The 25,432-nt window shown below is 40.9% G+C and overlaps 1 protein-coding gene across 1 annotated transcript; it reads right to left on the reverse strand.

The window, feature by feature from the left end:
• On the reverse strand, nt 1,489–25,432 carry CRYM (crystallin mu). The gene is made up of 8 exons (XM_005697591.3): nt 24,843–25,432; nt 24,195–24,348; nt 22,219–22,281; nt 16,677–16,778; nt 7,603–7,786; nt 4,115–4,236; nt 3,646–3,730; nt 1,489–1,837 (listed from the first exon to the last, which is right to left on the reverse strand). The coding sequence occupies exons 1-8, from the start codon at nt 25,010–25,012 to the stop codon at nt 1,773–1,775; spliced, it is 945 nt and encodes a 314-aa protein (XP_005697648.1). The 5' UTR covers nt 25,013–25,432; the 3' UTR covers nt 1,489–1,772.

Genomic DNA, 25,432 nt, shown 5'->3' on the forward strand with positions numbered 1-25,432 from the left:
TTTGGGTAATCTCGTTATCAGACACCCTCTTTACACATTCCTTAGAGTTGTGACCATTAAGATCCCCCCAAAGATTCCATAGTCACTTGAGGTGTGCAGAGTAGATCATGTGGGTATTTTGTCTTAGTGCAAAGGCTAGACAACCTGGCTGATATGCCAAACTTTTGGCTAAGCTACATAGAGCATGAAGAGGACCTGCCAGGAGGAATCTGGGTAAGAAAACAAAGCAAAATAATATGCTTTTCTTTCTGCTGACTTAGCACCAGCCTAGGCAAACCTTGGAGAGGGAGAATTTGAATGGGTCTTTGGCAGGACATGGACAACACAGCTCTGTTAGTGATTCAGGGAATCTGAGAAAAGCACCCCTGCACCTCAGCTTCCCCATCTGTAAGCTGAAGAGGCTGGACTAGATGATTCTTAACAGCCTTTTCAGGGCTGACACTGCAGTGGATATCTATAAATTTTGCTTACCCAGTATACAGCCTTCCCTCTTTCTGGCAAGAGACTCCTTTTGTTTTGTTAGCTTATGTGGTCTGATGGGCTGATTGTACTGCTGAATTCAAGGTGGGGGCATGTGACCCAGGCCTGGATAATAGGGGAAACAGATTCCCCAGGTGATGATAGTCACCTGGATCTGACCTGGCCAGAGTATTTCATTTCCTTTAGCCACTATGTTATGTATATAGGCATAGGCCTTAGACGGTCCAGTGTGTCTCCATTCTGAGACTTTCAACTGTTAAGGGAGAGAATGTCTATTTCTGCTAGGACTGCTGAAGAGGACAGGCTATGATTCAAGAGCTGTTGGTACCTATCCTGCCACTATCAGGGGAGAGCTTACTTGATGATGGAGCCAACACTGAAGAAAATAGAGCCAAGGAACAAAAGAGCGAGACTGGGTCCTGATCCTGATAACAGTTGGAACCCTTGGATTCCAGTTACCTATATACTTCTTAATTACAAGAGCCAATAAATTCTATCCCTCACTCATTCATTCAATTTAAGGTAGTTTGGGTTGTGTTCTCTATTGATTGTGACCAAAGGAGTTCTGAGCAATAGAGAAAGCTCTGTGTTCCTTGAAATGTCAATAATAAGAAGCCAGAAGCAAAAGACTACATGATATATGATTCCATGTATACAAAAGTTCAGAAAAGGCAAATCCATAAAAACAGAAAGTAGATTAGTAGATTGCTGGAAGCTGAGACGAATGGGAAGCGACTGCTAATGGGTACTGGGTTTCTTTTTGGAGTGATGAAAATGTTCTGAAATTAGACAGTGGTGATGGTTGCATGACCCTGTGAATATAGTAATAACACTGAATTATATCCACCATTTCAAAATGTGGACTTATGGTATGTAAATTGTATCTCAATTAATAAAATAGAAAAAAATTAACTACAGCCATTGGAGAGCCTTCAGGGAGTGAACACGAGCACTTGATCCCCTCACTTTCCTTGCTGTGAAGGATAGAAGTTACCATAACAAAAACCACAGAATTGGAAAAAGCTTTATTTCAGGGAATTACAAAAGGTAGTGAAATACAGGGAAAAGGGAGCGCTAGTATAATCTGGCATGACACAGAACAACCACTTAGTTTTGTTTTCTAACTACAAACACAAAAGAGGATCTCATTATTTAAGGTAAGACACAGTATGCATAAAACTACAGATCACTAGAACCCTTCTTTTAATCCAGAGATTATGAAAAGATTGTGAGACAACTAGTGTTAACACCCTTTGAGCTGTAGCATCCACTTGACACAAAGTTCCTTTGTTTTATTTACCCGATGACCAGGAATCATATACCAGTTTGGCTGCAACCATGTCTTCCACCGCCATTCCTGGAATGGACAGAAATTTGGTTTAACTTCTGTCAGAACAACTTTTCCCCAAACAGCCCAGGTCCCAGAACCAGCAGTTCCCTAATACAGTGTCCATCAGGGTAACAAGGACTAAGCACCCAGAGGTGAGTTCAGGCTTGAAGAGTCTGCGAAGGGTAAAACAAGGCTCACCAAAGTTCAGGGGGTCAGAAAACTTTCTGTAAACAGCCAGATAATAACTATTTAAGGCTTTGCATGCCAATTACTTGCAGTTACTCACCTCTGCTGTAGTACAAGTGCGGCTTTAGACATCAGGTAAGCAGATGAGCCTGACGGTGCTCCAAGAAAACTTTCTTTATGGACACTTTAGTTTGAATTCCTTATAATTTTTATGTGTCATAAAATATTCCTTTTCCCCCCAATCATTTAAAGTGTAGAAACCATTTCACTGTGGGCTGTACGAAAACAGATGGCAGGTTGGGTTTGGCCCATGCTCTGTAGTTTGTTGGACCTTTGATCTAGTCCAAACCCTAAGTCCTTCAGCAATCCCCCCTTTATCTTATAGTTTTGGGCAAATATCCTTAACCTTGAATGGGAATATGTTCTTAAAGGCCAGGGGCTGGCTTTTATTTTTGTAACTATCACTGTGCATAGTATGGAGCTTGATACATAGTAGGTATTTAAGATGTATCTGCTAGATGAAGGGATGTGCCAGTAAACCAACCCCCAAAAGTGAGAAAGTAAAAATCGCTCAGGAGTGTAGATCAGGTTTCCAGTGCTGTGTCTGCTGAAGGGGGGCAGCTGACCTCTGATCTGCTAAGGAACCATGAAACTCTTTCAGACTCAACTAGATCAGTGTGATGTCTGAACTAGGCTCTAGATAAAGTTATACTGTGTTTGCCTGTCTTTCTATGCATGAAAAATTAAAAATATATTTAACAGATGGTAAGGCATAGATACACTTTGACTGGCATGGGTGCTGGGTGGGCAGAATACTCTTAAAACTCTGCCAAGCATTAACACTTTGGGTGCTTGATCATTAAAACATATGTGAGGTCTGGCAAGGTTGAGGGGCTCAGGCAGCAACTATTTACCAACCATTTTGAGAGTACTTCAATATTTTAGATGTAGGAGCTGAATATTAGCTCTCTTATCATATGTGTCCATTTCCTTAAAATGGGAGAGCTGGGCTGACAGGCAAACCAGCCAAGTAAGGGAGCCCCTTCTTTCATGGGCTTCTGCCTGTGCTAACTCATGGTGGTAATGGTGCTCCCCATCAAAGACCTTCTTAAGTCAGCAAGCAGAAAGTTAGGGAAGGAGGCGGAAAAAAGGTCCGGCTGTACTTCCTGTCTGGGTTGCCCTCAGGTTGGGTCTCCCTGTTATTTCTCTTAAGCTCCCTGTTTTTAAACACCTTTTTCTCCTGCCCCTCCACCTTTGAAGGATATCTTCCTCTGAGTTTCATTTAGATCAAAGTCTAAATGTTTTAATGCTGATGCTTGTTATGGGCAAATCATTTTATACACACATCTCACTTAATTCTCACAAAAACTCTAGGTAACACATGGTGAGAAAACTGTGACTCAAAGAGGTGAGATCATTTGCCCAAGGATGCATGTCTAAGGAATAGCATAGAGGGGAATCCAACCCAGGACTGCCCAGTTCCAGAGTTCACGGGCTTTACCACTATGCAAGATGTAAATAATTAACCTAAGTGATAGACTGCACAATGATTCAGTTATGGAGCCTGCTGACTCATTCTTCTTCCCACCAATGGGTAAACCTACCTTGTGTTCTGGTTAAGTTTGTGCCCTGGGAGCAATGACTCTTACCCAGAGACTTGAACACGGTAGTTTTCTCACAGTGGGCTGGTTTCACTCCCTTCACCACTTCTCCCAGCTCAGCGAAGATCTCGGCCTGTCAAACGAACACACACTGACCCAGGTTATGGAGCTAATATGGCTCAGGACCAGCTTCTGAAGCCAGGACAGGGTGTCCCTGACCTGGATAAGGGATAACTATCTTCCAACCCTACTGCTTTACAGGACAGCCCAATCCAATGGAAAAGGCCGTCAAGCTGATCTCTTAAGGCAAAGGGAACAGGAAAACACATGTCACCACATAATGGCCACATTATTCTGGAAGGGAATTAGAAAGGATGGAAAGATACTTGACAGTTGTCACCCCACAAAGAGGTGGGAGTTACGGAGATCTGGAGCAGGCCAGACAGAAGAGGGTATTAATGAAACCCTGGGATCCAGGTAAGGACAGTCAGATATCAGCAACAGAAAGACGGCTCACCCCTGACAAGAGGACATCTCCAGACTCTTTCAGGGCAGCCTCCTGGGAATCCACATACAGCACTGCCTGTTTCATGAGCTCGTCATCCAGCTCTCTCCAGTCAGGTCTGCTGGCGCCGATGGCTAAATGACAGCAAAACAGACCCTGAGCCTTGAAGTAGTCACAGGGGATACTACAGGCTCCAAAGAATGAAAGGGGTGGGGAAAAGGAAGTTACAGAGCACACGGGGGAACGACTGTGGACTGCCTCATTTCCCCAGGCCAACTCGCTCCCAAACAACAAGACTGAGTTCACTAAGAAGAATGACACTTGGCATTTTTTCCTTTCCATTTCATGTCCATTCTCATTAATAAAAAAATGTTTTGAGGCAACTTAGCATTCATGTACTGCGTGCCTACTATCACTGGGATGTTTCACACATACTATTTCAAGTCCTCACAAGCACATTCATTTCTGATTCCCATTTAAAAGGTACACAAACTGAGGCTCAAAGAAGAGGTATGTGCCAAGGTTATATATCCAATAAGTGCATCTACGACTCTAAAAGAACACATGCTTTTCAGCTTCTTCTGCTTATCAGGAGCAGCAACTTCTTTACACAAACCCTAAAACAGAGACATCACTTGGAGCTTATTAACACCCCTCACTCCTCTATCTTCTGTCTGTATGCTTGCTCTTCAATCATTCCCATTGCTCATTCCCAACCACTTCTCTCACCTCATGAGGAAAAAAAAAGCCCAGTTTCAGGGTCACAGAGAAGCCCCAGTCAACAGGAAACTGGTTGCACCCCAGCACCAAGGTTTCACATCCTCTGCAGAGCCCAGAACCATAATGATGAATCCAAGGAATCATGCCTCCTGGCATTGGGACATAGGATAATGCTGAGACTGAACCAAATGCTTGCAGGGCCAGGAAGGTAATGAAAATGAGCAGCACTGGTCAGCAGAACTGGATTAGAAATGGTGGAGAACTCAGTACACAGAAGAAAGCAGGCCCTTCTAAAGGGGACACTAACTATTCTGCTCAAGCAGAACCGTTGCCAAGTAAGAATGCAGGGCCACTCTTAGATAGCCCTCCCCCCAGCCTCCTGCTCCTTTTGTAAAAAGAGAAGCAGGAAATCTATTTGCATGTGTTATTTCTTGGTTTTCAGAACACTTAACACTCTATGGCCTAAACAAAACACATCTGCTGGCTGGATCCAGCCCATGGTGGCCAGTCTTTGGAAACGGCTATAAAGCTTTATACAAATATAAGGCAGCATTTGTAAGCCTTCTCTCACTGCCAATCAGTTTTCTCTACTTGTTTCCTCTCCTGCTGTTCTCCCACACTCTAACTGTCAAAGACATTGATGCGAAATGTCCATCTTGAAGGCTGTTTGTGTGAGGAGTTCTATAGAACAGAAGCACCAACTAATGAAGCTTGTAAATAAATCATAAGCTGGTGGGAAAAACCCCAGCCTCTCAAGCCACCTCTTCTGATTGCACTTGTTCCCCCTAATTTGGAGCATGGTGAATTCTCAAAGGGTTGCATAAGGCCACTCAAGCCAATGGAGGTGGTCCAGGAAGCAAAGGGAGGGGCCTGACTCAGGCTGGGCTTTGGCCTTCTTTCAGTGGGGTTACATTGGGTGAGGGTCAGACACTGGCTGGTGGGATGCCGAGAAAGAATGAGGGGCATGCAGGGAAGGATGGAACTGGGCCTAACTCTCAGCCAAGTTGTAAAGTAAGTAGAATCCGTTGTTGGTGTTTCCCTGTCAATTGCACTTGTAACATACTTTTCTTTAGTATGTTTACTGCCTCTAAACACACAAACCAATTTTGTCTTTAGACCAGGGAAAGATACCAGACTCCTCAACTCAAAATCAAGTTAGCTCTTCCTAAAGAGACATTCGAAGTGTGAGAGGTATACAACATGAGGGAGATTCTCTGTTGCTATCTTTGAAGGTAGAGCGTCCACATGAAAAGAAATGTGGACAGCCTACTGGAGCTGAGAGCAGCCCCAAGGTAACTTGCATCCTTGTCCTACAACACAAAGAACTGCCACAACCATGTGAGCTGGGAAGAAGGCTCCAAGCTCTAGATGAGATTGCAGCCTGGAAAACACCTTGCTTTCATCCTGCATGAGCAGAGGACTTAGCTAACCCATGTCTAGACTCCTAACCACAGAAACTAAGATAGCAAATATGTTCTACTTTAAGCTGGAAAAAAAAAAAATCAACTCTGTCTTTTTGAAGATTCAGCTCTTGTCCATTTTACCCAGAAGTGACTTCTCTTGAAGTTGCAAGTCCTTCTAGAAATGGTCTTACTGTTTGAGTCTGGCTTTATGAACAATAAGACCTATCCCCTGGATCCACATTCATAATATGGGTCCCATACAGGCTGAAACCTTCAATTTTCTATGGCCCATTCCTCAATCATACATGTTTTGTTTCCTTCATAGGACTTAACCTTTAGCTGGAACTATTTAGCTCATCTATTTGTTTATTGTCTACCTCCCTTCTCTAGAATGTAAACAGCAGGAAAGCAGTGACCTTGATGGCTGGTTTACTTTGGCTTCCCCAGCAGGTAAAACAGTGCCTGAACCATGGTAGGGATTCAATACACATTTGTGAAAGAACAAATAATCATGATACTTGGCCCTTGCACATGTGTGCAGAGATCTTAGAGTTCACATTATGTGCCTGTCACTAAAACATGGGGCACTGGTACCATGTTTAAATTCTCTAGCCTTCAATTGCTTGCTAACCAGACCAGTTTTCTTACTAAAAGATAACATAGGGACTCATTTAAGATCTTAGGCTTTGAGGGTATATTGCCTCAGTTCAAATCCCAGCTTTGTCTCTAAAAACCTTTGACTTTGGGCAAGTTACTTAATCTTTCCATGCCTTGGTTTACCTACCATACAGGGGTCATGATAACAATAGTTCCTACTTAATAAGGTTGTTTTCAAGATTCAGTGATATAGTACATAACAAAGAATGTAGAACAGCACCTGCTATAGTAAGTATTTAATATAGACCAGATCTTTCTATAACCCCCAGGGTCATCTAAGGATCTTTAGGAGCCCAAGGAACTCTTATGTTTAAAGTCCCAATTATCTTACCTCACATATGAAAAAGCATTCACATAAATGCATTTAGTCACATAAAATGTATTTTGTGCTATAATTAAAAAAATTAATTCTAAGTGTTGGTAAGAACAAGTGAGTCATTTGGCTTTTGTAATTAAATTTCATGACATTTAAGAACTGAGTTATAATTGATCATTTGCATATTACACTTTATAAAATTTTAATTAAATTTATTAGTTTTGAGTTTGTGATTTTTGTTTCATATTTTGGAGTGCATACTGTTTCTTTAAGGTTCAAATGTTTCTGAGGCCATTAAAAAGTTCAGGCATTCTGCATGAGTAAAACAACTCTGCAGAGGCAGCCCCTTGGTCCAGTCAAGGGAGAGTCTGGCCACCCAGTGTTCATGGAGCCACTCTGCTTACCATTGATGTGAGCCCCAGGCTTCACCCATTCACCAAACAAAATGGGCTCTGTTGCCATGGTGACTGTGATGATCACATCTGCCCCCGTCACAGCCTCCTGGACCGATGAGCAGATCCGCACTTCTCCTGGCACTGTGTTCACAAACTTCTCTGCGTTTTCTTTGGTGCGGTTCCATATTCTCACCTTCATTCAGGGGAATAAAAGGGACATTGGTGCTGTGATTATTTGGCTGTTTACATTTCATCAAACCTAGGAGTTACATAGAGAAGTTGAACTACTCTAGAGTTAAGGCTGCAGTTATTTAAATCATTCCTTATGGTGAATGAACATTTGTCTAGGCCAGATTTGAAAATGACCCTTCTCTACTCCATTTCCATGTCAGGAAGCGGGGAGGTTTTTCAATTCTAGCTTGAGACACACAGCCTTAGTAGTATAACAGCTATTATATAGCTTAGTGATTAGCAGAGCAAATTCTGGAGCTACACAGGTTTAGAATCAAACTTTGTTCTGTCACTTACTGTTTCTGAAGCTATTTAACCTCATTCAGCCTAAGTTTACATGTATGTAAATGCAAATCATAACTGACAAGGTCAGCATCAAACTCACAGTTTATGTTTGGGGGAGCCTGGTAGACTGCAGTCCATGGGGTCGCCAAGAGTTGGACACAACTGAGCGACTTCACTTTCACTTTTCACTTTCTTGCACTGGAGAAGGAAATGGCAACCCACCCCTGTGTTCTTGCCTGGAGAATCCCAGGGATAGGGGAGCCTGGTGGGCTGTCATCTATGGGGTCGCACAGAGTCGGACATGACTGAAGCGACTTAGCAGCAGAAGCAGCAGCCTCAGGGGAGTCATAACAGGTGTGAGATTTACAAACAGGATGTGCAGTGCTGTGTATGGAACAGCTTGATCTCTAAAGGATATGTAAGGAATTAAAAATTGGTAGGAGTTCAGGAGTAAATTGGGACTTACCTGGTGACTCAAATGATAAAGAATCTGCCTGCAATGCAGGAGACCCAGGTTTTATCCCCGGGTCTGGGAGATCCCCTGGAGAAGGGAATGACTACCCTCTCTAGTATTCTTGTCTGGAGAATTTCATGGACAGAGGAGCCTTGTGGGCTAGAGTCCATGGGGTCACAAAGAGTTGGGCATGACTGAGCAACTAACACTTACTTACAGAAGTGAATGGTACAGCAGAGCAGAGGTCAAGAATAGTAGCTACAATTAGATTCCTGGGAAGTGCTTGCAGGGAGAGGGTGGTCACCGGCATCACCAGGACGTGGGGACTTGCTAGCTTGTTTAATATATTTTAATGTCTGCGGTAGCAGTTGTCAACCTTCAACTGAAAATAAGGCCTAAAGAAGCCCTCATACAGAAATATAATAAGTATAGAAATAAATGTTATATGTGAATAAGTTCATTAATTAAGGTGAAAACAGTGTAATAAGCCCAGTTATAAGAAAATGGTTAACCACACTACCATTCTTGATAGAAAACTATGAAATACTATACAAATATCAGGTAATCTGGAAAACTGATGTTACAACATTCAGTGAAAACTATTAAAACTATGATTAAAAGATTAATGATTAAAACTATGTTATAAGAAGTTAATATTCAAAAAATACAAAGAACTTATAAACCTTAATATATAAAAAAAATCTTATTTAAAAATGGGCAGAGGTCCTCAATAAATATTTTTCCAAAGAAACTATTAAGTCCACCATTCATATTGCTATTAAGTTAGAAATCAACTACAAGGAAAAAATTGCAAAAAACACAAAAATGTGATGGCTAAACAATATGTTACTAAACAACAAATGGATCACTGAAGAAATCAAAGGGGAAGGAAAAAAACACCTAGAGATAAATAAAAAAATGAAGACATGATGATCCAAACCCTCTGGGATTCAGCAAAAGCAATTCTAAGAGGGAAATTTATATCAATACAAGTTTACCTCAGAAAACAAGAAAAATATGAAATAAATAACCTAAGCTTATACCTAAAGCAACTAGAGAAAGAGGAACAAACAAAACCCAAAGTTAGTAGGAGGAAATAAGTTGTAAAGATCAGAACAGAAATAAATTAAATAGAGACAAAGAAAACAACAGGAAATATCAATGAAACTAAAAGCTGGCTTTTTTTGGAAAGATAAACAAAATTGAGAAAACTTTAGCCAGACTCATTAAGAAAAAAACAAAGAAGACTCAAAGTAATAAAATTAGAAATGAAAAAAGAGAAGTCACAACTGACACCACAAAAATACAAAGGATCATTAATCCATTTTGAGTTTATTTTTGTGTGCGGTGTTAGAAAGTGATCTAGTTTCATTCTTTTACAAGTGGTTGACCAGTTTTCCCAGCACCACTTGTTAAAGAGATTGTCTTTACTCCATTGTATATTCTTGCCTCCTTTGTCAAAGATAAGGTGTCCATATGTGTGTGGATTTATCTCTGGGCTTTCTATTTTGTTCCATTGATCTATATGTCTGTCTTTGTGCCAGTACCATACTGTCTTGATGACTGTGGCTTTGTAGTAGAGCCTGAAGTCAGGTCTAAATGTAAGATCAGAAACTATAAAACTCCTAGAGGAGAACATAGGCAAAACACTCGCAGACATAAATCACAGCAGGATCCTCTATGATCCACCTCCCAGAATTCTGGAAATAAAAGCAAAAATAAACAAATGGGATCTAATTAAAATTAAAAGCTTCTGTACAACAAAGGAAAATATAAGCAAGGTGAAAAGACAGCCTTCTGAATGGGAGAAAATAATAGCAAATGAAACAACTGACAAACAACTAATCTCAAAAATATACAAGCAACTTCTGCAGCTCAATTCCAGAAAAATAAACGACCCAATCAAAAAATGGGCCAAAGAACTAAATAGACATTTCTCCAAAGAAGACATACGGATGGCTAACAAACACATGAAAAGATGCTCAACATCACTCATTATTAGAGAAATGCAAATCAAAACCACAATGAGGTACCACTTCACACCAGTCAGAATGGCTGCGATCCAAAAATCTGCAAGCAATAAATGCTGGAGAGGGTGTGGAGAAAAGGGAACCCTCCTACACTGTTGGTGGGAATGCAAACTAGTACAGCCACTATGGAGAACAGTGTGGAGATTCCTTAAAAAATTGCAAATAGAACTACCTTATGACCCAGCAATCCCACTGCTGGGCATACACACCGAGGAAACCAGAATTGAAAGAGACACATGTACCCCAATGTTCATCGCAGCACTGTTTATAATAGCCAGGACATGGAAACAACCTAGATGTCCATCAGCAGAAGAATGGATAAGAAAGCTGTGGTACATATACACAATGGAGTATTACTCAGCCATTAAAAAGAATTCATTTGAATCAGTTCTGATGAGATGGATGAAACTGGAGCCAATTATACAGAGTGAAGTAAGCCAGAAAGAAAAACACCAATACAGTATACTAACACATATATATGGAATTTAGGAAGATGGCAATGACGACCCTGTATGCAAGACAGGAAAAAAGACACAGATGTGTACAACGGACTTTTGGACTCAGAGGGAGAGGGAGAGGGTGGGATGATGTGGGAGAATGGGAATTCTAACATGTATACTGTCATGTAAGAATTGAATCGCCAGTCCATGTCTGACGTAGGGTGCAGCTTGCTTGGGGCAGGTGCATGGGGATGACCCAGAGAGATGTTGTGGGGAGGGAGGTGGGAGGGGGGTTCATGTTTGGGAACGCATGTAAGAATTAAAGATTTTAAAATTAAAAAAAAAAAAAAAACAAAGTTAATTTGGGTAGGAACGTATGCTTTGTATTATAAAACAATCAGCCACACCCACGGCTGATTCATGTCAATGTATAGCAAGAACCACCACAATATTGTAATGAGCCTCCAATTAAAATAAATAAATTAATTTAAAAAAAAATACAAAGGATCATGAGACTATTACAAGCAACTACATGTCAATAAAATGAACAACCTATGAGAAGACGACAAATCTCCCAAAACTGAATCAAAGAAGTAGAAAATATGAACAGATCAATCGCAAGCACTGAAATCAAAAACACGAGTAAAAAACTCCCATGATAAAAGTCCATAACCAGACAACTTCATGAGTGAATTTCATCAAACATTTAGAGAAAAGCTAACATGATCCCTCTGAAACTATTTCAAAAATTGCAGAGGAAGGAACACTCCCAAACTCATTCTATGAGGCTGTCATCACCTGATTCCAAAACCAGACAAAGATGCCACAAAATAAGAAATTATAGGCCAATATTACTGATGACCATACATGCAAAAGTACTCAACAAACTACTACCAAACTGAACCCAATAATATATTAAAAGACCATACACCATGATCGAGCAGGACTGATCCCTGGGATGCAAGAAGTTTTCAATATTTGCAAATCAGTGTGATACACCTCATTAACAAACTGAAGAGTGAAAACCATATGATCATCTTAGTAGATGCAGGAAAAGCTTTTGACAAAATTCAATACCCATTTATGATAAAAACTCTCCAAAAGTGAGCATAGAAAGAGCATACCTCAACCTAATAAAGGACACATATGACAAACCCATAGATAACCCAGTGTTGAAAAGCTGAAAGCAAAGTCTTCTAAGATCAAGAAGACAAGGATGTTTACTCTCACTACTTTTATTCAACATAGTTTTGGAAGTCCTAGCCATGGCAATCAGAGAAGAAAAAGAAGTAAAAGGAATCCAAATTGGAAAAGAAGGTATAAAACTGTCACTGTTTGCAGATGATACAGAAAATCCTAAAGATGCTACAAGAAAACTATCAGAGCTCATCGATGAATTCAGTAAATTGCAGGACACAAAATTAACACACAGGAATCTATTACATTTCTATGGGCTAACAACAAAAGATCAGAAAGAGAAATTAAGGCAACAATCCCATTCACCCTCACATCAAAGGGTATAAAATATGTAGGAATAAACCTACCATAAGAGGCAAAGACCTGTACTCCAAAAATTATAAGATTCTGATGAAATAAATCAAAGATGACACAAACAGATGGAAAGATATACCATGTTCTTAGATTAGAAGAATCAATATTATTAAAATAACTATACTACTCAAGGTAATTTACAAATTACTCATGGCATTTTTCATAGAACTAGAACAGAAAATTTAAAAATTTGTATAGAAACACCAAAGACCCTGAATATCCAAAGCAATCCTGAGAAAGAAAAATGGTGCTCAAGGAGTTAGGGTCACTGACTTTTGACTATACTACAGAACTACAGTAATCAAAACAGTAATGGTACTGGCTTAAAAACAGACATATAGATCAATGGAACAAGATAGACAGCCCAGAGATAAACATATCCATCTATAATTGCTCTCTAGTGCAGTAGGTAAGATGATGCAATGGAGAAAAGACAGTGTCTTCAATAAGTGGTGCTGGGAAAACTGGACAGCTACATTTAAAAAATTAAATTAGAACATTTTTCTAACGTCACACACAAAAATAAACTAAAAGTTAATTAAAACCTAAATGTAAGCTTAGACACTATAAAACTCTTAGAGGAAAACATTGGCAGGACACTCTTTGACATAAATCACAACAACAACTTTTTGGGTCTACTTCCTAGAGTAATGGAATTGAAAACAAAAATAAACAAATATGATCTAATTAAACTTAAAAGCTTTAGCACGGCAAAACAAACCATAACAAAATGAAAAGATAACCCACAGAATGGGTGAAAATATTTCCAAATGAAGTGACCAACAAGGGATTAATCTCCAAAATATTCAAACAGCTCATGCAGCTCAATTTAAAGAGAACCCTATTAAAAAATGGGCGGAAGGTCTAAATAGACATTTCTTCAAAGAAGACATACAAATGGCCAAAAGGCATATGAAAAGATGTTCAACATCACTCATTGTTAGAGAAATGCAAATCAAAACTACGAGGTATCACTTCACACTAGTCAGAATGGCCATAATCAAAAAGTCCACAAACAACAAATGCTGGTGGAGTATGTGCAGAAAATAGAATCCCCCCCACACAGTGGGAATGTAAACTGGTGAAGTCACTATAGAAAACAGTATGGAAGTTCCTTAAAAAAGTAAAAATAGAGCTACCATATGACCCAGGAATCCCACTCCTGGGCATATACCCAGAGAAAACCATAAATTGAAAAGATACATACACCCCAATGTTCACTATAGCACTATTTATAATAGTCAAGACATGGAAGCAAACTAAATGTCTATAGACAGATGAATAAATATAGAAGATGTGCTACATACATACAATGGAATATTGCTCAGCCATAAAAAGAGTGAAACAATGCCATCTGCAGCAACATGGATGGCCTATAGATTACCATACTAAGTGAAGTAAATCAGAGAAAGACAAATATCATATGATATCACTTACATGTGGAATCTAAAAATATGATACAAATGAGCTTATTTCAGACTCAAAGACTTCAAAAACAAATTTATAGTTACCATAGGGGAAAGGCTGAAGGTGAGGGATAAATTTGGAGGCTGGGATTAGCATATACACACTACTATATATAAAGCAGATAATCAACAATGACCAATTGTATTACATGGGAAACTCTACTCAATATTCTGTAATAATTTATATGTGAAAAGAATCTGAAAAAGAATATATATATATAAATCATGTTTCTGTATACTTAAAACTAACACAACATTGTGAATCAACTATACTCCAATAAGCAGCTCATACAGCTCAATATTAGGAAAACAAACAGCCCAACCAAAAAATGGACAGAAGACCTAAAGACACTTCTCCAACATCACTAACTCTGAGAGAAATGCAAATCAAAACTACAATTAGGTATCACCTCATACCAGTCACAATGGCCATCATCAAAAAATCTACAAATAATAAATGCTGGAGAGGATGTGGAGAAAAGGGAACCCTCCTACACTGTTGGTAGGAATGTAAACTGATACAGCCATTATGGAGAGTCCTTTAAAATCTAGGGATAAAACTACCATATGATCCAGCAACCCCACTACTGGGCATATACCCTGAGAAAAAAATAATCGAAAAGACACATGTAGCCCAGTGTTCATAGCAGCACTGTTTACAATACCCAGGACCTGGAAGCAACCTAGATGTTCATCAATTGGTGAATGGATAAAGAAGATGTGGTACAGATATACAGTGGAATATTACTCAGCCATAAAAATGAACAAATTTGAATCAGGTCAGTTCTAGTGAGGTGGATGAACCTAAATCCTATTACAGAGAGTGAAGCACGTCAGAAAGAGAAAAACAAATACAGTATGTTAACACATATATATGGAATCTAGAAAAATGATGCTAATGAAACTATTTTCAGGGAAGGAATGGAGATGCAGATGTACAGCATGGACTTGTGGACACAGTGTGGGAGGGAGAGAGTGGCATGAGTTGAGAAAGTAGCACCAACATACATACAGTATCAGGTGTAAGAAGAGTAGCTGGTGAGAGGTTGCTGTGTAGCACAGGGAGCCCAGTCCGGCTCTCTGTGATGACCTGGAGGGATGGGATGGGGGCAGGGGAGGGAGGCTAGGGAGAGAGGGGATGTATGTATAATTTACATTGTTGTATGGCAGAAGCCAACATGAGATTGTAAACATTTTTTTAATTTAAATAAAAAATAGAGAACAAAAAACTACCATATGATCCAGTAATTCCAGTTCTGGGTATTTATCTGAAGAAAACAAAACAGTAAGACAAAAAGCGGTAGGTACCCCCATATTCACTGCAGCATTATTTACAATAATCAGAATATGGAAACAACCTGTGTCCATCAATTAATAAATGGATAAAGCAATTATCATGTGTGTACACACGCACACACACAATGAAATATTGTTCATCCATAAAAATAATGAAATCTTGTTAGCTGAGACAAAAATGTGTGGATCTTGAGGGTTTTTATGCTATGCAAAATAAGTCAGACAGAGAAAGGGAAATAGTATATGATCTCATTTACATGTGGAATCAAAAAAAAAAACCTCAAATGAATGAACAAACAAAATAATTGAGAAACTGATATATATACACAGAGAACAAATGAAAAAAACTACTTGTGGTAATTGCCGGAAGGGTGAGGGAGGAACTGGGAATGAGTGAAATAGATGAAGGGGATTAAGAAGTACACACTTCTAGTTATAAAATAATTAAGTCATGGGGATACAATGAGCAGCATAGAGAATACAGTCAATAATGCTATAACTTTGTATGGTGACAAAGGGTAACCAGATTTATCATGGTGACCATTTTGAAATGCCTATAAATATTCAATCACTCTGATGTACACCTGAAACTAATATGATATTTTATGTCAATTATACCTTGGTAAAAAGCATAAAAAATCATAAAACTATGTTATGAAAAGCAGATAAGAGAAGACTAGAAATGTTAACTACTTGTCTTTGAAAATAGATAAAAGGGAATTTTTCTTTTTTTTCTTCCTTATATTTTCATTTCTCAAAGCAGAGGTATTAGTTCTATCATAAGAAATCACACCTTAAATCTGCCCCACCCCTCTCACACGCATAGAAAAAAAAATCAAATATAAGCAGTATCAAGTGTATCAAAAATAACAGGAAATGTGAGCCAGGCAGAATGGGGAAGGGTGGACTAATGTCTTGGCTTTGAAGGGGCACGCTGTGGCCTCCTGCTCTCCAGACCTCATTGTAAGTTCCTGGATTCCTAACCCTTGAATATTTAAGGACCCCAGATTCTGCTAAGAGAAGCAACAGAAAGGGGCCAAAAGAAAAACTGCATGTATGCAATGGATATAATACAATCCTTTAAGTAACTGAGTAGGCTCTGTATACCTAGGTGTACTCTACAAACTAAGAAACTGGAAGAAGCGACTCAGGCCTTCCCCCCAACTCTTCATCTCCAATAGGACTTTCACACAAGTCATTAAAAGAATGGTCTAGATGGTTGTACTCCCAACCTGACAATTTCAGCACAACTTATATTTTAACAAAGGAGTACAGAGAAATGTCACTGCTGCTTCCTCCCCACATCCCCCACCTCCCTCCCTGGACTTACCTCCTTAAAGAAGAACTGTTCTGTGAAGACCTCATAATGGCTGTAAGCCTGGACCCCAGCTCCAAGGATACACAACACTTCACTGTTGGGTGGTTTCAAAAACTATTTGACAGAAAGGAGATAGAAAAGATCAAGAGAGACTCTTGAAGTCAGGAGAGGATCAAGTAGAGTTTGAGAATCAGGGGACCTTCATTCAAAACCTCTCAGGCAATCAAGGAGATATAATTTTGTATTTTCATTTCCACTCTGTATGGTGCGGGAGGGAGAGAAAAGCCTTCACTGGGTACCTAATATATACCAATGCTTAACCTTCATGATCTTTTTTAGTCCAGACAATTGACTCCATGAGCTAGATGCTCCCACAGTTATCCTCTTCTTACAGATAAAGAAATTGAGGTCCAAAGAAGTTATGTAACTTGCTCAGTTCCCTGTAATTATTAAATGGCACAGTAGGGCTCCAAAACCTCATCCTTCATTCTCCAACGCCCACATGCTTTCTCCTGTGCTACCCCATCTCAGGGACATGATAAGCCAACCTACTTCTCAGAGCTGTGAGTTGCTTTTGGAATCCATGAATCCTTGCGAACCTAGGTTCTCAAGCTATATTCGCTGTGCCTACTCTCTGTTGATCCTGTCTCAGCCTCTGTCTTCCTTTAAAGAGGAATGTAGAGATGGCATTTGTGGGACCTCCTTAGGGTATATGTGCATCTTTATTTGGGGGTGAGGTTGTATGATCAACTCTCCAGTAAAGTCTTTCTGACCTCTCTGATAGAATTTACCATTTCATAACACTTGTTTGTTTACAAATTTATTTTCTTGTACTGGTGTGTAAGTCCCATTAAAACAGAGACAGTCTTATTTGCACAGAATTGGCATGTATCTACTATTGCCTATGAGAAATAGAGCAGAGTTTCTTGACCTCAGCACTACTGGTATTTGGGCTGGATAATTCTTTGTTGGCAGGGTTTGGGTAGTTGGCAGGGGGCAGGGCTGTGCTGTGCACTGCAGGATGCTTGGCAGCATCCCTGGCCTCTGTCCATTAGCACCCCCTATGCCCTCAGTTGTGACAACCAAAAATGTCTTCAAACACTGCTAATTGTCTCTGGGGCAGTTGGTCTCTGGCAACAGTTGGTCTTAACTGTTTCCACTTAAGAACTACTGGCATTGAGAAAGGACATCACTTGCTCCTCAAATCATCCATGTTAAATAAGACCATCTTCTGTCTTTTCTCTATTTCATTTAATAAAAGTTGATCTTGATCTGCTCTGTATCAATAATTACCATTATTGAGATTCTGGAGTGCAACCTTAAAAACAAAAGTGTTTTTAATCATTAATCACTAGCAAAAAGGAGTCTCAAATATTAGCAGGTGATTAGAGATTCTCTCTCCTACATCTGCACAGGAGAGATACCATTTTCGGCTAACAACTATAGCTCAAAGAAACTTGATTTGAAAAGGTTTCAAAATGACAATAACTTATGTTCCCACTCAGTAAAGAGAATTAGGTAATTTTTCTTTAACTAAATAATTTTTTTTTCAGTTCTCAGTTAATATAAATCTATTCTTGGAAGTACATGTGGGCTTCAGAAATTGTTGCAGTTTCCTGTAAAAGTAACCTTTAACCTCTGAGGGTAAATCTGTAATTCTGCTTGCTTGTCTTGCTTGACACATTGCTGCCCTGATAATAATGTTATAACTGACATCTCTTTTCCTAAATGGTATAACATTTATGATATTTATTAAGTCATAATAGGATTGGTGCCACTTCATTCTTTTCCTAGAGCATGCAGATAATTAAAAACATATATATGAATCTGCTAGGTTTCTTAAAGAGTTTGAAAGACTATGTTTCATTTGCATTCACTAAGGCCTTGCATGGTCTGGCACTCTGGTCAGCCCAGCTTCCCCTCTGGACACACTCTCTGCACCTCTGGTCTTTTAGACAAGAAGCCTCCTTGCTGCTCCCCAAGCACACATGCCTCTATCAACCACAGGGCTTCGCTCCCCACAGGTTCTTTCCTCTGCCTGGAGTACTTTCACTTCTGCTCCTCACAGTAAGTCCTATTATTATTCTAATGCAAGCTCAGCTATTTTGGACCTCAGTTCCAAATTGAAAAAGGAGTATGTCAAGGCTGTGTATTGTCACCCTGTTTATTTAACTTATTTGTAGAGTACATCACATGAAATGCTGGGCTGAATGAAGCACAAGCTGGAATCAAGATTCCCGGGAGAAACATCAATAACCTCAGATATGCAGATGACACCACCCTTATGACAGAAAGCAAAGAACTAAAGAGCCTCTTGATAAAAGTGAAAGACGAGTGAAAAAGTTGGCTTAAAACTCAACATTCAGAAAACTAAGATCATGGTATCCGGTCCCATCACTTCATGGCAAATAGATGGGGAAACAATGGAAACAGGGACAGACTTTATTTCTTGGGTACCAAAATCACTGCAGATGGTGACTGCAGCCATGAAATTAAAAGACACTTGCTCTTTGAAAGAAAAGCTATGACCAACCTAGACAGCATATTAAAAAGCAGAGACATTACTTTGCCAGCAAAGGTCTATCTAGTTAAGGCTATGGTTTTTCCAGTGGTCATGTATGGATGTGAGAGTTGGACTATAAAGAAAGTTGAGTGCCGAAGAATTGATGCTTTTGAACTGTGGTTTTGGAGAAGACTCTTGAGAGTCCCTTGTACTGCAAGGAGATCGAACCAGTCCATCATAAAGGAAATCAGTCCTGAATACTCATTGGAAGGACTGATGTTGAAGCTGAAGTTCCAATACTTTGGCCACCTGATGTGAAGAACTGACTCATTTGAAAAGACACCGATGCTGGGAAAGATTGAAGACAGGAGAAGAAGGAGGAGAAAGGGACAACAGAGGATGAGATGGTTGGATGGCATCACCGACTCAATGGACATGAGTTTGAGTAAGCTCCGGAAGTTGGTGATGGACAGGGAAGCCTGGTGTGCTGCAGTCCATGGGGTTGCAAAGAGTCGGACATGACTGAGCAACTGAACTGAACTGAACTGAACTGAAGTGAAGCTCAGCTAACCCTCACAAAAGAAGTGAAAGTCTCTCAGTCTTGTCTGACTCTGTGACCTCATGGACCATATAGTCTATGGAATTCTCCAGGCAAGAATGCTGGAGTGGGTAACCATCCCTTTCTTCAGGGAATCTTCCCAATCCAGAGATCGAACCCAAGTCTCCTGCATTACAGGCGGATTCTTCACCAGATGAGCCACAAGGGAAGCCCATAAGCCTTGGTAAATCCCACAGCCCGGAGCAAGACACTCCCCACCCTCCACTTTTTGTTTTGCTCCCCTTTCACTCAATGTATCTGTCAGGATTGTAGTTTTCCCATTAACTGGTGTGATCTTTAGATTAATATCTGTCTCCCCAAATGCACTCTGTGCTCTGTGACTGCAGGTTCTATGTCCCATGCTGAGAACAGGACCTGGTGCCTGGTGGGCACTTAGGTATTTGTTGAATAATTGCACGTCAAGAATAAACCCTGATACATATCGTCAAGCATGCCAGAGTCCCCAAATCAGGGTATGTGCAACCCAGATGCAAAGTTATAGTGTCCATCAAACCCAAGAACTTCCTAATACTTGTCCTTCTCCCAAAAGCCCTAAATAAAATAGAAGTGATGGAAAAGAAAACATTCTACTTCTATAGCACAGAAAGTAAAATAAATATTTGCTCCTTATTGAAATAGCCCAACCGAGTCCCTAGGGAAAAAGTGGTGTAGTTTAAGCCTAAACTCTGAAGCATCAACTCAATGATTCTTAACATTTCTTGGAGTGTATATTTTTATCCATTCAAAAAGCACAGTGTAACTGAGAGCTGGGTCTAGAAGAATTAACCTGGTTGATCATCAGAATTAACTAGAAACCATAAAAAACCAAAACACCTAGATTCTTTGGTCTTACCTTCAGCGATTTCAATTCACTGGTTTGGGGAACCTGAATTAAAAAAAAAAAATTTTTTTTTCCCTAGAGGCTGCTGCTGCATAGCCTGGGCTGGAAACTACTGACCTGGTACAGGAAGACCTACAGCTACCTGTACTGTCTGACTTCAGGAAATCTTAGTCTCCATTTTCTTTCTGTACAGAATGAGGCCAGTAATTCTTGCTCTGCCTTCCTCACACAAACTCAAAAATAAGTTGAGACAGTGGGTTGAAAATTATTTTGGAAAAAAATCAAAGACCTTTTCAAATGTAGGGCAGTATTGTTAGAGTCCCTCTAAGTTACCAGGGAACATACTTCAGAGTCCCTTGATTACTTTAATCTGAGTTGGGTCTGGATATAATTAAACAAACAACAAAAAAAAAACCCCAGGTCCTCAAGGTACGTACTGTAGTATAATCCCTTGCTACATAATTACCAGATTTATCCCCACATTCTTCCCTTATCATCGTGTGTTTAGAAGACCTTAAAACACTCACAATCTGAACATCTGGTCTTTGCTGCTCCAACCTTCGACTGGACCCCACGTTTCCTTTCTGCTTAGGCCTCATAAGTCAGCACTCCCAGATCTTTAATGTGAAAGATTCCAGACTCTAACTGTTCCTATCCATACCTCTTCTTTTTCACCCTAACCTCTAAAAATACTGTTCTTCTTGTAGGATGCCCTTGCACTGCTTAGAAATATTATCACCTGTATCACTTGCTATTCCTTCTGCCTCAAGGGCTCCTAGCCTCCTCCTGTTTCAGTCACTCATTTTTTTTTTTTTTTTTTTGGTCTTTACTCAAATGTCACCTCAGTGAGGTCTGTCCTTGATAATTTTAAATGCCACTGCTTCCCAATATCCTCGATTCTGCTTTATTTTTATCCTTCTAATTGGTGGTGTGGGTGGTGGTTTAGGAGCAAACCCTAGCCTATTATTAAACTCCAAAAGGGTTTGTTGTTGGTTAATTTTTTTTTTTCTAAGCAAATCATACTATGAATTTCACTTTTTATTTTATTTATTGTCTCACCAGCTCTGTGTATGTCACCCTCTGTTATGTTCACTACCACATCTCTGACATTTAGAACAGTGCCTGATACATGATAGGATCTGAATGAATACATTTGTCTGGCTCAGATATGTTGTCCCCTCTGCTTTTTGTGCAGTCCTGACTCTGGCTTATGGGGCAACCACACTGATTTGCCAGGAACAGTGTGGATCAGGGGCAAGAAAGCAGTCTGGGAGTCAAGAGGTCAAGTTTTAAATTCCTGCTCTGCCATTTATTAGCTGTGTGATCCTGATCAACTTGCAGAACCTCTGTGAGTCATATTTCCTATACTTGGCAAAAGGAGATAATCATCAAGGCTGGTGTGATGATCAGAAAGAGCACATGTAAGGTATCTAGAATCTTGGGCTCATTGTGGTAGCCAATCATTTCGTGAATCACTGTGCTCACCTAACAGGCTATATTTGGCATATGATGTTTCATCTATGCCCATAGAAAATAAAAATGTTCCTCACCTCTACTTAGACCTTCAAATTTGAGATACTCAATTCCACCCACCAGCTTGCACTAATCTTACCTTGGTGGCAATGGCAGACACTGCAGCTGTTCTCTTTGCAGTTATGACATTTCCATCCATGACCTTGGAGGAAAGAAGAGACAGTGAGGAAGGGGCATCTGGATTCACCGCTTAAGCAGAGAGAAAATGCTCTAAAAGAGTCAGCCCTAGAAAGCATTGTGTGTGTGTATGTGTGTGTGTGTGTGGGGGGGGAGAGTTCAGTTGTGTCTGACTCCTTGCAACCCCATGGACTGTAGCCCACTAGACTCCTCTGTCCATGGAAGTCTCCCGGCAAGAATATTGGCTGGAGTGGGTTGCCGTTTCCTACTCTGAGGAATCTTCCTGATCCAGGAATCGAACCTGTGTCTCTTGTGTCTCTTGTGTCTCTCGCATTGGCAGGTGGATCATTAACCACCAGTACCTGGGAAGCGCCAGAAAGCATCATAATAGTCTACAAGGAGGGTGTTTTGCCTGGAACCAATTCCTCCACTTATAAGAAATGTAACTTTGAACAAATATCTTAATCTATAAGCACTTTGTTTTTCCTACCTGTAAAAACAAAGATAATGACAACCATTCAGAGGGTTTTTGTGAGATTTAAAAGCATTGGCAAAAATGAAGACATTTAACATATGGCCAGCCCTCAAGAAATGCCCATTTGCTTTATTTGCCCCAGGATTCTCAAAGTAAGTCACCTGACATCTGTGCAAGGGCCCTGAAACTCTGCCTCGGTGGTGCTCAATTCCTCCTGCACATGTGAGTAGGTTTGTGAAGATACAGATGCTCAGATATATCCTTAGGCTAACTGAATCTGTATCACTAGGGATAGGACCCAGACGACATTGTTTTTAAAATCTCCCCAGGTGGTTCTGAATTACACCTGGCTAGTAATCACCACCATCCTTTGCTCTGCTGTCCTCTGTTTATATTATTCATCTCAATTGGTCCTCATCAAATAGTATCAGTACTCTCATTTTATGGACAAGGAAGTGAACTGTTTGGCTATCAGTCAGATTTAGGAAGAATTTCAGGCCTTGTTATTTAGTTCCAAAGCCTGAGGTGGTACCAATTTCCTCGGTAAGCACTCTTGGTAAGTAGTATGGATGTCATTTCCATTGGGTGAGCAGAAATTGTCAAGAACTAAAGACTCTTTTCAGAGGAGTAATACATAGCCAGCTTCCTTGAGGAGCCTGAAATTCTGAGAAAATTTTAGAGGAAAGTTGTCAGAATTGAATGAGATCAATTTCTCTTGCCTGGCACATAATAAGTGCCCAGTAAGTGGCAGTTAGAAAGGCAGAGGAGCATAGTCTACTATGCTAAGACAGTATAGGCCCTGGGCTTACCCAGAGTAGGTATGAAGTCCATCCATGCCCCTGTTAGCTATGTAAACTTGGCAACGTTTGGCATAGTTGCTCTATAACTCAATTTTCTCATCTACAAAATGGGGTAATACAATTATCTCACAGAGTGGTTTTAAGAATTAAAAGCATTAATACATATGAAGTATTTAGAACAGTGTCTGACATACACAAAGTAATTCACAAATACAGATGACTACTATTTTTTTGATATTATCATTAAATGTTAAAACAGGTCACCGTGTACCTCTTAGAAAATACTCCCACGTATTGGAGAGTGCCCCTAATCTGTAACTCATGTAACTACCTGTTACAGATTCATGTTAAAAGTTTCCTTAGCTACTGGATTTGTGCAAGCTGTATATTTGTAGTAACTGGTACAGGACAAGATCCCTACAAGAATGACAAGATCATTGCTTCCACAAGTTCACACACTGGAAGCAGCAGTGGTCTCTGATGCTGGGTTACATCCTCAGGCGGTCCTAGAAACAGATACCAGGTAACCTACACAGTGACTGGCATTCAGTCATTCAGAGAGGGGCATATGCGGTCACATTCAATACTCCTCCTTGCCTAAATTCTGAGCCTAGCTTTGTGCACAGGGGCCCCCGCTAAACCCCTGGGCAGAGAGTTGCTCACCGCCAGAAGGGAGCCATTGCTCGGCTGGAAGAGTAGCACGGTAGCCTGATGGGAGGGGACAGTGGGGGTGGTGCTGTGGCCCTCATAGAAGGTGACCAGCTTGGTGGTCAGGGCGTCCTCTGCTGCACTGTAGGCGGGCATGACCCCCAGGAACCTAGAAGAAGAGAGGGAGCAACTTCAACCCCTTCCCGCCAATGCGGAGACATCCTGTCAAGCCCCTATGTCCCTTTCTTTCTCTTTCCTCACTCAACGCCCTACTGGCCGTCTCCCTCCTTTGTCCCCATCCCTCTGCCGTTGCCTTTAGCAGTGTGCAGAGTACATTCGAGTCTGCCTCTGGATGAGAAAAACCACCCCAAGTTCTGCCACTTACTAGCTGCCATAACCTTGGGTCATTCGCTTCACCTCTTGAATCTTTGGTTTTCCCATCAGCAAATAGCTGCATCAATAGCCACGTACATATGGAGTGTGTTGAACGAAACCAGATAACGGCTTTAAAGCGCCCACAGTAGGTTGCACAAACTAGGTGAAAGGTGTTATTAGTAGGGATTAGGGAAGCCCTCCTTTCTTTTCTCCTGCTGCTTCCCTTCTCACCCCTCCCCTTCCTCCTTTCCAGCTTCTCCAGCCCCGGACCCGGCCTTCCTCGCTTACCCCCTGTGCTTGGCGACTGGCACCACGGTGCGCACAGGCTGCATGACTCCTCCGTCGGGGCCGCTGGAGAAGTTGGCCAGAGCGGTCTCCAGAGGCGGGATGAGCAGGCTGCAGCTGCGGAGGTGGTCCTCTACATCAGCCGCGCTCAGGAACACCGGCCTCGAGCTCATGTCGCCGCCGGACTTCTAACCTCAGAGCGCTCACGGCGATCCGCGTTTCTAGTGCTGCGCCCTAAATGAGAGCCGGGGAAAGCGGGGAGCGCTGCCGCCTACAGATCACCGCCCAGCTCGGAGGGCGGAGCAAAGCCGTTTTCCTCCCACCCCCATCTGCAGGATTGGGAGAATTGGGTCCTCTCCAGTCGCGGTTTCCCCTAGGTTGGAGTTGAGGCAGCCGGCGGGCTGGGAGTTGGTATCCTTGGGTCCACTTTCTCTCCTGTAGTTAGCTGTGGTCACATTCCTTGCAAAACGTGTTAGTTTGGCGCCCCACTTTTGTCTCCACCAACTCCACTATTTGCTGTCTAGGCCCTGCTGCCAGAGAAAGAGGGGATAGAGGAGACGAGGGTAAACAGTGACAGGCTCCCTTATTTCTTA

Source organism: Capra hircus, chromosome 25, assembly GCF_001704415.2.
Source record: "Capra hircus breed San Clemente chromosome 25, ASM170441v1, whole genome shotgun sequence".
In the NCBI taxonomy this organism is placed as follows: domain Eukaryota; kingdom Metazoa; phylum Chordata; class Mammalia; order Artiodactyla; family Bovidae; genus Capra; species Capra hircus.

What these genes read in the sequence shown, in the direction of transcription:
- CRYM (XM_005697591.3), bottom strand. Translation starts at nt 25,012, where the DNA reads ATGAGCTCGAGGCCGGTGTTCCTGAGCGCGGCTGATGTAGAGGACCAC. An exon ending in TGTCTGCCATTGCCACCAAG is followed by an intron (nt 16,779 to 22,218) that starts GTAAGATTAGTG and finishes TCTGTCAAATAG; the next exon opens with TTTTTGAAACCACCCAACAG. An exon ending in AACAGTTCTTCTTTAAGGAG is followed by an intron (nt 7,787 to 16,676) that starts GTAAGTCCAGGG and finishes CCCTGAATGAAG; the next exon opens with GTGAGAATATGGAACCGCAC.